This window comes from Olea europaea, chromosome 10, assembly GCF_002742605.1.
Source record: "Olea europaea var. sylvestris chromosome 10, O_europaea_v1, whole genome shotgun sequence".
NCBI classification, from domain to species: Eukaryota; Viridiplantae; Streptophyta; class Magnoliopsida; order Lamiales; family Oleaceae; genus Olea; species Olea europaea.
Genome location: NC_036246.1, coordinates 13191067 through 13207548, shown reverse-complemented (window position 1 = coordinate 13207548; position 16482 = coordinate 13191067). Strand labels below are relative to the sequence as shown.

Sequence of the window (16482 nt, the reverse complement as noted above, 5' to 3'; positions counted from 1 at the left end):
ATTCTGTTGAGAATACAGAAAGAAGGGGCATACCTTGAGGTTGAGGATATATTCAGCCCCATTCTCTTCTAGGAGAAAGTCTATTTCCATAGGAAAACCTGCAACCTTGCCTTTTCATAATTACTGTATTCCTATCTAGATAACTAGCTAACTAGCTAGGACGGTCCAGAATTCATCCTAATACCTTGTATCTTCTACAACGGATACAGATTGAACATATTTGCTAAGCATATGCATATTACACAAGGCCATTCACTCCTACAAAAAATGAAATATACATAAATTTGCTAAACATAGCGAGTATGAAAGTCTGAGGCTATTAACTACTCTAGAACAAAGCTGAGAAGCGAATATGGTCTTTCACAACTCATTTCAAAAATGGAACTTATTATCAAAACCCACCTTAACAGATAAGGAAATGCAATAAAATGATTGCCAATTAGAACGGACAGAAAAACATCAATTGTATAGCAGCAAGAGGATGAGCAGATCGCAAGTGATCATCCAAAAAATATTTAGGCTTACATAATAGTAACTGTTACGCCCCTAACTGAACCACTTCGAAAAGTTCACCACCAAATCACGCGAGGTGTGGAACGTTCATCCAAAGTGGTTCCGAAATGACTTTACCAATGGAAACGATCTGCTATCACATTACGAGGCGTAAGTAATCCTGCAGGACTGACCGAAGCGCCCTCGCCCCCCTTGAATCCGAGGCAAAATTAACCTCGGGGATCTCGACCAAAGGATCCACCGCCAATTTCAAAATGAGATCTTTGTCAAGATTTTTTCTGCCCCCAAGGTTTAAAGTGATTTGATGTCTCCACAAGACTAGTTGATGTAACCTATCAACTTTATGTCAACTCAACTCGGGAGAAGTAACTACCTGCCCACTCTACAGACACGGCTGACTGACGCCTATGAGCAGACGTCTCATACCGTTCAAATGTATACACTTGTCTCACATCCAATGGCTCTCCTCACCTATAAATACCCAAAACTTGGCAATATGCAAGGTAATGAAATTCTTTCTACTTATCACTCCATAGCAAGTAAACATATATTCTCCTCCCCACTATTTTTGCACAACCTTGATACTGTTCCGATCGTCTGAGCCTAGCTTGACCGTCGGAGTGTATACAACCGATGCCACCCCCGTTGGTTCCAGCCATGTGCAGATTCTGACCGTGCGTTGATTGTGTGCAGGAAGGAATACGTGAAGTGGCTATCGGTTGGGCACGTGGAGGGTCCAATTTCCGAGGTTAACAGTAACTCAACAAAATCTGATTACACATGATCTAAGGAGGAAATTTGATTTAAAAAAGAAAAAATGCAGAGACTTTCAGACTACGAAAAACCACATCAATTGACTGACAAAGTTAACTTCGTCAACTCAACTGAAGGAAAGAACAGAATTTTGTAGTATTAGAAACTAGTATGTTCACACCACATAACAGACAAAAATCAGTTACCTATTCTCCATAGCTTAAGAGCTATTATTATATCCAAAGCTTTTGCAATACAGCAGTAAAGAAAACAGGCAACCAAAGAAAACAGGCAACCAGCTTTATCAACTACAAAAAAAAATACTACCTGATCTAATCCAGATGTCGAGAACTATAAAGCAGCAATTGGGATGGGAGCAAAAAGCTGAAATAGAAATGATCTGTTTAACACTTGAAAAAATTTATCGTACAAGGGCACGAAAGGCCACTAAAAACATTCCACAATCTACATAATTCACAAAGGACAACTAAATTTTATGTATGAAACATTACAGACAGGAGTATCCAACGACTTACACGTGACTAACTAGGGGAAGGCAGCGAGGATCCTTTGGAATGCAAACTGAACCACATACATTTGTCTTTAACAGCTTCAGATTCACTTGCATACTCTTTGAATCTGTACTCTTCCTGCTTGCAGGTAGGAGGCACTTTTCCTTCACTGTAGCATTGACTGCAAAGGCTGAGTTGCGATTTCATCTCTTTAAAGCGGGAACCAATTATTGGATAACGGCAAGTTGAACAGACATGGAAACCATGGCGAGTTCTATCCCCAGTTTCAAGCTTCAATAGAGTCGACATGATACCGAAGCCCCACTCTTGATCATCGAACATCGCAATGAACTCTGTTAAAGAGACCTTGGAGTTATCTGTTTCTCCATGGATTTCCAGTATTTCACTAATACCATGGGAGGGAATATAGATGGCCCTCAATAGTTTGATGTATCTCTGGGCGTCAGACTTCGATATCTCTGTGCTACCTTCATTTACTGGGCGCCACAAGAGTGCATCATATGCAAGCCGTTTTCGCTTGTCTGGAGAACCACCACAAATAGGTGAAAGGGCAGCAAAAAACAAGCCCAAATCCACCCTACCTGACTCTGATTCATCCAAAACAGAGAGGATTTTCTGGTTTACAGCTTTGACAGCTCCTGGAAAAGTTTCCGGCTTCAGAAAGTTAAGTAACTTGCGGAGAATTCCCTCCAATGAAGCCTTGCGAACGGACTTTTCAGGTATACCACTGCCAGAATAGGAAACCTGAACGTCGCTTTCATTCATTTCTTTCTTTATTAGTTCTACCTCACACCGATTCAATCTAGTGATCCTCTGAAAAGCTCTAATATCAAGTGCAACCGCGAGTTCTGGCCTCAAAGTAGTTTTCTCACCTACAGTTTTAAATTTTGAAGGTTCCACGGTAATGTAGGCCTCCACAACATTACCACTACCATTTCCCTTCAACTTCTTCTTCTGTAGCTGCTTCAAGTGGGATATGGCATCATGTAATTCGACCCTGTTTGTCATTTTTAAAGCTTCTTTTAAAGCTTTCTTAGCTTCGTCAGTTTCCCCAGCTCCTAGCAAAGAAACTGCTTTATTTAACTGTGCTCTCCAATGGGTTGGCCACACACCCAAGACCCTAGTATACATCTCTGATGCCCTTTGATACCTCACCATATCCATATATAGCCCGCCCAGATTGTACAGTGCATCTACGTGACCAGGTTTCAAGTCAATAGCTTTCTGAAACTCCTTAATTGCATTATCATGATCACCCACAGCATGCAAAGCAGAAGCCAAATCACAGTGTGCATCAGCATAATCATTCTTCATATAAATAGCCTCCTCTAAGGCCTTAATGGCCGCCTTATACTCACCCACACCAAAAAGGGCACTACCCAAAAGCTTCAAAGCCCTAAAATGTGTAGGGCACAAAATAGCAGCTTCTCTATAATGCTCACAAGCACTAATAAGCATACCTTCACCTTCAAGTGCAATTCCCAAATTCACATGAATCTGGGGCAACAGATACGTCCATTGATTCCCACCAACCTCTGCCGCCTCCAGTGCCAGTAGAAATTCTGCTTTGGCCTCACTATGCCTCCCAAGCACATATAAACAGTTCCCTGCTCTAAAATGCGGTCTGACATCAGTTGGCTGCAACTCGCATGCTCTCTTGAAGCTCACCAAAGCCTCCTTAAACAAAAAATGCTCATACAATACTCTTCCAATCGCCATATGTCCATCAAAAGCCTCTTCCCTTGACCTTGCTCCATCAGCCCTAGACCTCAAAACTCCCAATTCCTTCACAAAAACCGCATAGTCATGCCCCAACTCTTCCCAAACCACCCTTTTCTCAGTAATCTCCACAGATGGGCCGAGCTCCCGAGACCAGCCTGGATCTGAATATACATCAGAATTATCATTTATCACCTTACCATCCTGGGACTGCTTCGATTTTAACCTTTTAATTAATATTTCAAGATCGTCAACAAGTTTCCACGTATCATCAAACACAATGCCGTGGTTAGGGGAGGATGCCCAGGCAACGGTGCGCTTTTTTTTATGGGGTTCCATCAAACGCTCATCTGCAATTGACGAAGACGAGGCGGCCTCCTCTGAAACCAATGAAATTCCATTTTTCTCCTCAGAGGAATTAAGCTCGAGGCCAAGGGCATCAAAATCGCGATCCACATCACCAGCTCCGTCATCGTAGGTTCGAAGGAGGCCATCGAACGTGAGGCCCTTTTCGCCGTCTATAAATTCTCCGTATGTACGAAACACCTCGTCGAGGATTGCATTAATTTGCTCCTCGCTAAATTTAACCCTAGGGTTCACCGCCACCACCAGAGCCGACATTTCCTCACGGCTAAGACCACCGTCCCTGTTCGCATCGAATTGCTGGAATATTATCTTAACTTTCTGCGATCTGCTCCCCCGAGTCGTCATTTTTTTTTTTTTTTACTTCTTTCTCTAGATTAAGGGTTTAGGATTAGAAACACAAGCTAAATTTAAGGGCCATAACATTGCAGATGAAAGGCCTCGAATACCGAGTTTTGATTTTCAATTAGGGTTTCAAAGTAGAAGATTTGAAATTCTAGGGTTCCAGAACTCTTTGCAAGAACGGTGAAAGTACGAAACCCTGAAATTTACCGAAAATGAACTCCAACGCCCAAGGTCTTGATTCTTTCCCAGAATTATCAGGGTTTTGAGCAAAATAAATTCTAGGATTTACAGAAAGGCTTGGTAATTTTAATTCTGTGAAACACTAATCTTGAAGGGAAAATCATTTTAGTGGGGAGAATGTGACTGTTATCATAGCTGCATTGGATCTTGAAATATAAGCATGAAAAAGATACACTCTTCTCTTCATTTTTCTCTCCCTAATGTTGGTTGCCATTGTTATCTTCTGGCTGTGATGATGGAGTGGTGTGGATGGTGGGGTCGGGGGGTAGAGGACAAATAAACAAACAGATTGCTGATTGCCTTTTTACCTTTAGAAATTATTTATTTTCATTTGTTAGTTTATTTGTCTGTGTCTAATGTCTATCTTTGGTTAATTAAGCTTAGTGGGACTCATTATTGCTTTAATTATGAATTATCTTAATAGTGAAATGCTTATGATAGATTAAAATCTGATTGATGGAACAACGTTGCTATGGGTATAGAGATTTAAATTTCTGTATCGATCGAACACTCACATTCAAAAGGCGGGAAATTTTTTTCTTTTCAATATTTTATACACGGGCCCACTCTCATGTGAGTGAAAATTCAAAAATCTAGCAAAAATTTTCTGTACTTGAAAAATTTTTGTTGATGGAAAGTCTGTCGCTTATTGACCTTTTCTTTTTCTTTTTTATTTTGTTTCATTTATGGATGACATTTAAGAACTCCTATGGAGGATTGGATTTTTATTTATTTATTTATTTTATCTCTTGTTTTCATTGAAAATGTCTTAATATTTCTTGGAATATATTTTTGTCTTATTTTCAGATTATTCAAAATCAAAATTGATCCAACTTAATTAAAATAAACCTAAATGCAGTCAAAATCAACGCCAAATTCAAATTACTTACACACTTAGGGCCTGTTCGAGCCCCATTATTTTTTAATAAGACATTTTGAAATAATAGATTGATGAAGAACTTGTTAAAAAATAAGAAAAAAATTTAAATTTATATGTAATATTATTTATTGAAAATGTGATTAAAAAGAAGAGAAAAATGTACATTGAAAACAATGAGAACCAAATAAGTGCCTAGTGCATCCCCAAAGAATGCATCAAATCACCAAATTTGGTGCAAAGAGACTCCAACAAGAACCAAACTTTACACCATTTTGGTGCAACATTATTCATTTTGCACCATTTTGTATCAAAATTGTGCAAAGTCAAATTTGCTCTTATTTCAATTTGACAAAGTAATTGATGGAGGATATTTGTGTCATTTGTGTTATATATTTTTTTAATACAATAATTATTATTATTAATGTAACTATCATCATCATCATTATTATAATTATATATTTTTGTTTTTATTATTATTTGCATTTAAAATAAATTTTAAATGTAAAAAATACTAATTAATGTATTAATTCACATAAGAATACAAAAAATAAATAAATAAAATTGTGGAATGAACACACGAATTCCAAAAATTAAATTGCAATTATATTTTAGCTTTGTAATATCATAATATTCAAATTCTGCACTATTTTTAATGAATGATTTAATATTTTCGTGTTTGTAGTGTTTACTACTAATTGTACTATTTTTTTTATATAATTATGAATTTAATCTTTTACTTAATTTAATGTAATTATTTATTTAGTAATTTATATATTTGTAAAATAGATAAATTATTAAGAATAAAAAAGAAAAGAAAATAATTAAACACTGTCATTTGATGTATAAATTTTGGTATAATGGTTGAAGATTTTTTTAGTTTGGTATAAAATGGTACAAATTTTGGTGTAGGATTGGAGATAACCTTATAATCCTTCAGTGGTCAAGGTTCTAATTTCATTCTTATTCAGAAACTTTCTTCCAGAAAACCAGCAAATTGATGGCATTTACACAATATTTTTTACAACCAAAATTACGATTTGAGAACAGCTCCTTCAATGATTCTCCAACCTGATTTCCCGCATGACATCTCATACCGTGTTGTGTACGTTGTGCTGTACGAGTCGTCATGCTCGGGATGAGCTAAATCAGTTAGTCGAGCTGATTCCTCGAGAGTTGCTTCCACAATAGCACGTCGACCATCAGCCGAGACAGTTACACTCTCTATTGTAAGGTTCAGAAGTTCGTAGTTCCAGAACCAGCCATGTTGTGCAATTTCTGCTGCTCGATCTGTCCAGATTTTTAGCATTTGTCCATCCAGGACCTAGCAGTATTTCAGATATGTAAAGGAGAACGAGTGAATTAATTGACAAACGAGAAAAATACATGTGAAGTAGCAAATACCACTAATGAGACTGACGTTACGCAGAGAGATCCAACTAGAGTGTTCTATGTGAATTTCCAGTGGTCTCCCACTTTAATGTTATCAATTCTCTCTATTAAGATAAATTATCAACGATACGTTAAACCATGGAACACTGTATTAGGAAACAAACATAAGATACATATCTAAGGTGCAATGAGAACCCAATTGAGACCTGCATATTATAAGATTCTCTCACCCAGTTCGACATTCCATCCCCCTGCACCAGGGTAGAACTCAACCACAACCAATATTAACCAATGCATTGATGCAGAGCACATTCATATGAATCCAGATTAAAAAGGAGCCAGTTTTTCCTGTCTTCAGCTGGCCTTCAACAACAACTATATACCCATTACCCTTTTTTTTACATATTAGGTGACCTAATGCCAAGGTTATAGTACAAAAGATCTTTAGTCCATATGAGCTTTGCGCAGACACGTTCAATAGCTCAAACAAAAATTAAGATGTCAAATTTAAATGGCACCATCTATGTCCGTGGTAACAGTATGTTCGGCCAGATGGGAAATAGCGTTTTTGGGCTTCGTCCTTCTACTCAAACATAAGGAAGATGGAAAAATAGCATATTACCAGTAAAGCGGAGGAAAATCGGAATAAGAAATTCTTACCTCTGACAATTTTCCAAAAAAATGATTTGGTCCTAGAGCCTGTGATTTGACATCCTGCCACTTGCGCACAATAATTTCTGCAAATCTAGCATCCATTCTAGGTATTTCGTCTAAATCTTCTGCTACTGAGGCCTCTGAAAGTGATGTATTTCATTCTCAGGATCAAAGAGCACAAGAAGGAAAAATAGAATTTAGTTCATTCACACACATATTTGAAAAAACAAAGTTATTGTTTGACACAAGAACTTTATAGGTCAGTTACTTAAAGCCTATTTTTGTTTCAGAACCGTGTTTACCCTTTTTTTTTGTCTTGTTGGTTGGAAGAGGAACAAGAGAAAAAGGGGAAGGGAGAGACAATAGAGAGACTGAAATTAAGGATGATTTGAGAGCACAATAAGATGATGGTCCTAGAGAAATTTTCACTCATAAACAAGAATTGATAAATCATACCCACATTGACGACATCAGAAGCCATAGCTGCTCCAGATTCTTTACGTGGATTAGAAGAGTCATATTTATATGGGATGAACTTCAACCCAACCAGAGTCAGAAAACCAACAGCTACACCAGCACACATGATCTTCACAGTAGCATCTTTTATATTGTCAGTAATAATTTCTTGCTGCTTTAGGTCATCAGAAAAATTCTTCACAGGAGGGTCTATCGCAGAGGCAGAATCATCTTCCTGATCATCATGGCCTCCAGGTTCTGCACCAGCAATTGGTAACTCATCATTCTTCACCCAATTTTCCTCATAAAGTCTGATATTCTTTTCCCCATGACCAAGAGGAAACACTTTCTGCAGGGCTAGAATAGCACTAACTTTTACATTGTCAAGCACAGCCGTAGCCTCAGCCCCAATTCTTGCTATAGCTGCTGCAGCAGCCAAAGGTGAACTGCCAACACCTTCTAATCTCTGTAAATATCTCAAAACTGTAGGGTCGTCATAATAATCTACCAGTTTAAACCTTATTTCTTGGGTCTCTCTGAACCTTGGGAATACCACCTCCATCAACCATGTCTCCAACAGCTTGCAGAGTCCAGGGAGGAGATCATTTTCATTGCCATCCTTAGAGTGTTCTATGACAAAGGTCACAATAGATGGATCCCTATAAGGTGAGTTTACATCGTCCAAGCCCAACCATGTGCGACAATCATCAACTTCTCCAACAAGAAGTGAACAAAGGCCCCTTTCAAGAGCAAAGTCTATTTTGCGATTCTCTCTTACTGTATAGACGGATGAGGAGCTACCAAGAGCTGGAACCTTGGTCTGCTGAAGTTGCTGGAAAAGGTTGTCCGCGTCTTGGATTAGATGAGGTTTCTTACCGACAAAGGCTTGAGAAACAAGTGCAAGAGCCACTCCATAGACTTCAAAACTTTCTGCAGGTATGTTACTTGGTGTGGATGCAAAGAGATCAACCTTTTCGACCCAAAAAAAAAAAAAAAAAAATTCAATCATAAACTAACAAGCCAGCACAAGAATAACACAAACTTAACTCGAAAAAGATATCACAATCAATCAAATCAATATGTACTTGTTCTGCAGCTGTCATGAGGAGGAAAGCCTCGTTCATGAAATTTTCGCGTGTATATCCTCCACCGACAGCAGCTGCACCTCCTCCGCCAACAGCCCACAAAATATTGCGCACACCTTGAAGACCCTCTGCCCTTTTTGTACGGAACTCATCATCAAGAGGTAAGGCTAGAAGCTCTAGAACACAGCAGGGGTTGATCTCTTCCAGAGTTTCATCAATCTGTGCTTGTAAATCTGGGGCAAGATTGCTTGCACCTTCTTCCTGAATAAATACACAAATTATCTATATAGCAGATCAAGTAAACAGTTAAGAATCAGTACAATAACCTATTATACCTATCAATATCATTCCCTCCCCCTCCTTGACTGTCAGTTCCCTTTCCTCCCCACTTGCCAACACCAAGAAAGGAAAACTATAGATCTATTGCCACTCAATTTCTAATGCATCTATACTTCTTTCATTTGGAAAATCACAGTCATCCAGTAGAAATAGGAACTGAAAGTTTCACAAAGTAGTCAAAGAAGAAATGTAAAAGTCCATTTGCAAGAACTTGTTTGGGCATTCAAAAAATACTTCACCCTTGTTTGATCCCCATTATTTTTAAAATACATGTTTCTTTTTCTTCCTTTCAACCACACATTCTTTAATAAATAATATTACAACTAACCTAAAACTTTTCCTTATATTTAATCATACAATCTCCATCAATCTACCATTCCAAAATGCATTCTTTACCAAAAAAGGGGGGCTCAAACATCATGATGGTATAAAGAGGGTACGTCCAATTGTTAAAGCAATAACAGATGTGGACACAAAATGCTAAGGTTGAAACCACAGATGCCCGTGGAAGATAAGAGTCAGCATTTGCTTTCGAAGATTAACATAAAGAGTACAAAAATGGACGCTTAGAGATCATCATTTATTAAACAAGTTAGATCATCATTTATTAAACAAGTAGCATTAAACTGCAAGCCAAGAGATATCGTAAGTAGAACTCTAACCTGCAACAGCTTGAGAGCCCTCTCAAGAACTTCACAACCTCTAATAACATCTGGAGGTGTCAGTGCCATGGCATCCCTTGACAAGTCAACATAAGCAAGTGCCATTGCCAGCACCACATCTTGCTTAAATGACTTCGGCAACCTCTCTTTTAACAAACTTTCTCCAATCTGAAGAACCAATTCTGTTTCCCCAGCCTCTTGCAACACAGAGAGTGCTCCAGGAACCTTAAAACCCATCGAATTAAAATCATAAAACTTACCCCAGTTTCCTCATACAACTCATTTATCATCACAGTTTTTCAGGTGATTGTTCTCAAATTGGAAGAAATCACTAACACAAGCCAGAAATAAATATCAATTTAATTAAAATAAAATTTTCAATGAAAAGACTTAGGCCCTCCTTGACTCCCATTTTTCTCAAACTCTTTTTTCTACAATATCATTTTCAACCACACATTCATGTAGTAACATTTACTGCTCGTAATCCCAAAACTTTTTCCCTACTTTCAATAGCATCAACAATAAGATTCAACATAAAGACACAGTTTTTTCCCCTCAAATTACTGAAGCGTTCTCTAAAATATACAAGTCGGAAAAAGAAAAGCAAAACAAGCCAAGATTCTAAAATTTAAAGAATATTACTACATCTTCTAACCTAAAACGCAGTAAATTGACCTCGAGACAACGATTTTCAACTCCTGAAATTTAGTTCCAATGAAAATGCATAGCTTATAAAAGGAGGTAACATTTTCTTAAAAAGTAACAATAATGTGAGGAAAAAAAATAACTAAAATTTACCTTATCCCAGGGGACTTGAGTAAGAATCGTATCAAATTCATCTTCGGCGAGTCCCTGATTGTACTCTCTTCTGGAGCTAGGGTTAGCTAGCGTTTCGCAAGCAGCCTGAAGAATCTGCCTTCGACTAATCAAAGCCTCGTCGCTATACCCATACTGTGGGGGCTTTGAAACCCTAGCATCATACGCTCTCCGAATGCCATCCCCTAGGAAATGAGACTCGGCACCAAGTAGTCGGTAGAAATCAAGTGGCATTGAAATGTGGCGCTCGGGGAGGGAAGGAAGGGGTGGCGGCGGCGAAATGCGCATGTCAGTGGGCTCGGGGGTGGTTGAAGGAAGGAATTGGAAGTCGGCAAGGAGGCGGTCGGCCCATTTGCTACTGGTGACGCCACCACTGCTGGTGGAGGCGGCATGGAGTTTGTGGTGGCGGTTTTTGGCTGCGCTGAGCGGAGGCGATAATCGTGGAATGTAGGTAAAGATGCTCAGGTGCGTCAGGGCTTCCATTTTTGGGGTTTAGAATTCTGCTTTGTGGTTGTAAAATGCCCGATAAAATCTACATTACACATTTCTTTTCCTCCTCCATTTTTTTTTTTCTTTCTAATTTGGATTGTTATTTGTATTTTGTGCAGAAAAGATTATCAATTGTTTTATTACTTCGATTTAATTGATAAAAGTTGATGCTATAGTTTTTAAAAAAATGATAAAAAATAATAAATTTTATAAAATATATAAATAAAATTAACTGTAGAATTTGATTTGATTATGCAACAAGTTTTTAATCTACACTAATTCGTGCTTTATAATTATCTAAAATGCTATCACGATGCTCATTGTTGCGATATTGAGCCCTTAAACTTCCAACGTTAACGCCAAAAGGGCTTATATATATTTTATGAGGTGCTAAAAAAATAAAGTCCAATTAGAAATAAATAAAAATAGATGTCATCATCATAATTTCTCTCGATAAAATAAGGGGCATTTTCAAGAATGTCCAATTTTAAGGGTATGAGTTGAAATGTGTCCACTCATTTGAATTTAGTGCCAACTTGTCTATTATGCCCTTAATGAAAAGCTACATTTTGAAATGATATTCTCGACATTTGATTTTTTCATCAATTTGTCACGAATTTTGAGAAGTGGCTTTCATGAGAAGTTACATTAAAATAATGTTTCTCAACATTTTATATGTTATTCTCGACATTTGAACACCGTTTCATTTGTCTAGAATGACATTTCATTTTGAATATGACATTTTTCTATATTTAAAAATGTTGTTATCGACATTTCTGAATCAACGAAAAACATAGCATTTTATTGTGATTTGACATGTATTTTGAAATAAATATGACAGGCTATGTGTCAAAATTTTATTAGCTAATAACAATATTGTAAAAATGTCCATATTTCTGTCTTGCTATGGAATTATAAATTGTTAATAAAGGTATTTTGATCTAAATTCTTTCAAATTAGACATTTTTGCAATGGTGGATATTTCTGCAAATGACTATATAAAAATGGACATTTTATGAAATTTCCTCATAAAATAATTCAATACATAGATCCTTAATTTTTATTTTTATTTTTTATATTTTTAATCAATCATTCTTTAAAATTCAATTTTCATGAAATTTATTCACAAAAAATCTCTATCAAATATGGACTTGATATTAGGCCCTTGTTTGGCCTCCACTCTTTTTCTCATTTTTTTCTTTTTCTTATTTTCAACCACACAATATTTCATAAAATAATATTACACGCAAATAAAAAAAATCATTCTTTTTTAATCACATATTTTTTTAAAAATATTATTTCAACTATTAAAATTTAAAAAGAATGGGGGCCAAACGGGAGCTAGCTATAGCAATGTGGGAAGGGAGATGCAGGCAGACAACCAACTAATAGGAGGCTGCCACGTCAGCCCCTATTCAAGAAGATTTATCCTTGTGGGAATGCAGCAAGGCTAGAAAGATGGCCACTTCCCTAACTCCGATAAAGACTAACACGAAATTTTGGCACTTTCTGCAATAATTTCTATTAATCGAAATTTCGATTATGGATGTGTTGGCGTACTCATCGGTTGGAACATAAATAGTCTTTGAGGATGAATTGATAATTTAAAAAAAAAAAAAAAAAATTAAGTATCTTGAGATCATTTCGATTTGAGTAGTGCTATACCGACTATATGGTAACTACATGTAATTAAATGATATGTCCACTTAAATGATATGTCATATGATTTTTTAAAAATGTGACCACTTAAATTGATGTTCTAACACTGCATTATTCTTTCAATTTAATCGAAGATGCAACAAATAACTTTAAATCTCGATATTTAAGAAAAGAAATAAATGCTATTAGGGAGCCAGTAGAATTGGACTTAAGCCCTTGTTTGATCCCCATTAAATTAAATTAAATTAAATTATATTATATTCTATTTTTCTCACTCCTATTTTCAACCACACAATCTTCCATAAAATAATATTACACGTAAATCGAAAATTTTTCCTTCTTTTTCAACCACTCATTTTTCTAAAAAATATTATTCCCCTCATTTTCATTTTCAGGTAACGAGGCTCAAATAGAGGCTAAAACTTGAGCACGATCACTTTAGTTTGAAGAAAGACAGGCCCATGACGAGGCTCAAAGGTTATATTTATTATTGGGAAATAGACACAAACAGCATTAAATAGCTATAAAACCTAATACTTGGCACTTATCGTTTCTTTTAATTTTACTTTTATTGCCAATTTAACAATATTTCAGCACCTCTAAAATGACAAAACACACTCCTTCTCCATGATTGTTGATAGATGATTTTTAACTAGTGAGAGAATTTTGATAGGGCTTTTAAAAAGTACAAACTTATTTATCGGGTTAGATACTGCTTTTTAATTTGTTTGGATAATTTTCCGTAACTGTTTTTTTATTAAGCCCTTGTTTGAGTGTCATTATTTCGAAAAAAAAAAAGCATTTTCAAACAGTTATTCGACGTCATTTCAATGACATATTTTTCAATAAAATAATATTACACGCAAATTCAAAAATTTACTCGCATTTAGTGCGCACCGGAAGAAGTCCTCTATTGAATTGTCGTATCTAGGTACAAGTAATAAGATTAACGCTATTATTTCAATCTTCTTCAATGTCAAGATTTACTCACATTGCAATCTAGTTATTGGAGTGTTTGCTGTTTAACTTTAATTTTGTTCTAGAGATGTGTTTATGATCTCATTCTCACATTTGCGGGCTTGATCAGTTCCATGTCACGACTATATTAACTAGAATTTATCTTAAAAAGTCAACAAATTAGTAAAAATTGCGTAATAAATAATTATAAATTCACAAGTCAAATTTTAACTTAGGGTGCATTTGATTGCGAGCATAGAATTCGAATAAAAAGAAAATAAATTATAGGTAATTGAATTGCCTATAAATTATTTAGATGGAAATTATTAATTAAACATGTTTGATTGATTTAGCTTTCAATTTAGAAATTATTGTACTTGTATGTTTTTTATTAGTTGGTAGATGAGAGAAAGAAAAAGAGAGTGAATTTTCTATAAAATAATCACTCATCGTTATAGAAAATATTTTCCTTTTTTTTTTAGTAAAATATGATCACATGACCAACAGTTGGAAAATATTTTTCATGAAAAATTTATCAGTTAAACACCAAAAGTAAGAATTTGATTGAAAACTTTCTATGGAAAATAAAACTAATCAAGCACTCTCTTAGGCCCCGTTTGTTACCCCTTTTTGTAAGAATGAGAATAAAAAATATAGCATTTTATGGAATCCACATAAGAGATAGAAAATCAAATATGGTAGTTTGATGTGATGAATAACGGTCATATCTTTTATTTTTATGGCCAAATAATAGAAATCAAACGGGGGCTTAATGATCTGAGGCACAATAAGGCCCCGTTTGTTTCTTATTCTTTGGCCATAAAAATGAAAAATATAATCATTATTTATCACATCAAACAACCATATTTGACTTTCTTTCTTTTGCGTGGGTTCCGTAACGCTTATATTTTTCATTACCATTCTTATAAGAATGGAAATCAAACATGGGTTAAAAGTTTTTTTTTCTAAGAACACCCCCCTCAAAATCTGAGATGGGCGGCAAATTTGTATGTAACATTAAAAACATCATCCTTCACAAACTGAAAACAAATATACAATAATTTCTTTAGTCAATGCATTTATATGTTATTACCAAAATTACAGCTTTTCCAGATCTGTCAACGGCGGTTTTCCCGAGTTTAGAAGCATTAATATTAGATTAATTAAGTAATTTAACTTTGTTAGCTCAGATGATAACAAATTGTTGTGAATTCATTGCCGGATTTGTAGTTAAGAATCTACTAAAATAATCAATTTTTGTTGAGTTAATTTTAAGTTGTTTATGCTCGTAATATTCACTCCTATGCTTAGATAAACTTGGAGACCGTTTTTGAATTTCCCTTTAATCCCCACTACAGAATCATTAAACAAATCGTACGATTAAGTGTATATTTAGTACTCGATATTAAATACGATTTAAATAATTTTAATCTATTTTATTGTCGAATCATCATTCCAAAAGCATATACGATTGTGAGTTGAGTTAGCTAGAAATGTAAGAACGATATAATGACAAGTTAATTTGGAAGGAAATAGGAACGATTCTGTATAATAATAGTATAAGAAAAAAATGAAGCTAAAATCGTTTTTATTATATTAGTCATATGAAATGTATATTAATGCCCGGAAGTGCATTTTGTACATCTTATCGTATTAGAACATTTTAAAGATATCATCTATTTTTAAAGAACATATCTTATTATTTAGAGAACATTTATAAATTTAGAGAGTTAAATTTTAAAGTACTCCAACAAGCTCTTCATATTTAATACTTAATTTTACTATTACCAAAAAAATATTTATTATTTTTCTCTATTTTATTTTAACTAGCTTTTCTTTATATTACTTTATTGTTTTTCTCATTGAAAAATTAAAATATTTTGAATGTATTTAATTATGGATTGTTAAACTGGCTCTCCAAATCCACTCTCTAGATTAAAATATTAATTTAAAGAGTTTCTTGAAACATGATTTTAAAAATTGACTCTTTAAAATAAAATGTGTCTCATATTTAAAAAGTCTTTTGGATATACTCTCATGTAGGATATGAATAACGTGGATTAAAGTGTATTATTACAAGTATAATGATCGCTTCTTTCTTGAACAAAAATTACCATATCTAATTAATACAATCTATTAACCATGTAGGGATTGCAACAATCTTTGATCTTCTGTCCCTAATGAACAGAATAAAACTTTTATCACCTACTTAGTAAGAGGATCTTAGTTATGGTTCTCTGAAACGGTCATAAATTCAGAGAACTAGAACTAAGGTTCTCTTATCACGTTGATGGTGAGAAATTTTTATTCTGTCTATTGGGATTAGAAGATCATTTATGGAGATTGGAATAGGTGCGAGAATTTTCGACAGTCGAGGCGGGCAGGGATTAAAAAAATTATTTACCTCTCCATTTAATTAATTAATTAATTTTTAATGTCATTTTGCTTTTAAAATATGATTTCAATAGAGAAACATAAAATGAATAAAATAAAAAGATTCAGACAAGTTCGAAGAAGGCGACAGGGTAGGAAGAATTTTGGCTTTCCCGTAAACATGCCTGAATATGCTACATATTTTATATTTGCGTATGATTGGTTAAAAAAAAAAAAAAAATCATTAGTAACCGTAG

The 16482-nt window shown here is 35.1% G+C and overlaps 2 protein-coding genes across 3 annotated transcripts; both read right to left on the bottom strand.

Moving 5' to 3' along the window:
• Positions 1 to 1639: 1639 nt before the first annotated feature.
• On the bottom strand, positions 1640 to 4736 carry LOC111401297 (uncharacterized TPR repeat-containing protein At1g05150-like). Its single transcript, XM_023028978.1, has one exon. It carries the CDS (start codon positions 4227 to 4229, stop codon positions 1809 to 1811), a length of 2421 nt encoding a protein of 806 aa, XP_022884746.1. The 5' UTR covers positions 4230 to 4736; the 3' UTR covers positions 1640 to 1808.
• Positions 4737 to 6252: 1516 nt separating this feature from the next.
• On the bottom strand, positions 6253 to 11274 carry LOC111401296 (protein ACCUMULATION AND REPLICATION OF CHLOROPLASTS 6, chloroplastic). Of its 2 annotated transcripts, XM_023028976.1 has the most exons (6): positions 10730 to 11271; positions 9932 to 10156; positions 8931 to 9191; positions 7846 to 8815; positions 7396 to 7529; positions 6253 to 6667 (listed from the first exon to the last, which is right to left on the bottom strand). In XM_023028976.1, exons 1-6 carry the CDS (start codon positions 11228 to 11230, stop codon positions 6377 to 6379), a joined length of 2382 nt encoding a protein of 793 aa, XP_022884744.1. In that variant the 5' UTR covers positions 11231 to 11271; the 3' UTR covers positions 6253 to 6376. The 2 variants fall into 2 exon arrangements, with proteins under 2 accessions (XP_022884744.1, XP_022884745.1); XM_023028977.1 differs by lacking the exon at positions 6253 to 6667 and having other exon boundaries at positions 7400 to 7529; positions 7850 to 8815; positions 10730 to 11274.
• Positions 11275 to 16482: the final 5208 nt, after the last annotated feature.

What these genes read in the sequence shown, in the direction of transcription:
- LOC111401296 (XM_023028976.1), bottom strand. Translation starts at nt 11,230, where the DNA reads ATGGAAGCCCTGACGCACCTGAGCATCTTTACCTACATTCCACGATTA. An exon ending in CTCAAGTCCCCTGGGATAAG is followed by an intron (nt 10,157 to 10,729) that starts GTAAATTTTAGT and finishes ATGGGTTTTAAG; the next exon opens with GTTCCTGGAGCACTCTCTGT. An exon ending in TTTTTGGAAAATTGTCAGAG is followed by an intron (nt 6,668 to 7,395) that starts GTAAGAATTTCT and finishes AAATACTGCTAG; the next exon opens with GTCCTGGATGGACAAATGCT.
- LOC111401297 (XM_023028978.1), bottom strand. Translation starts at nt 4,229, where the DNA reads ATGACGACTCGGGGGAGCAGATCGCAGAAAGTTAAGATAATATTCCAG.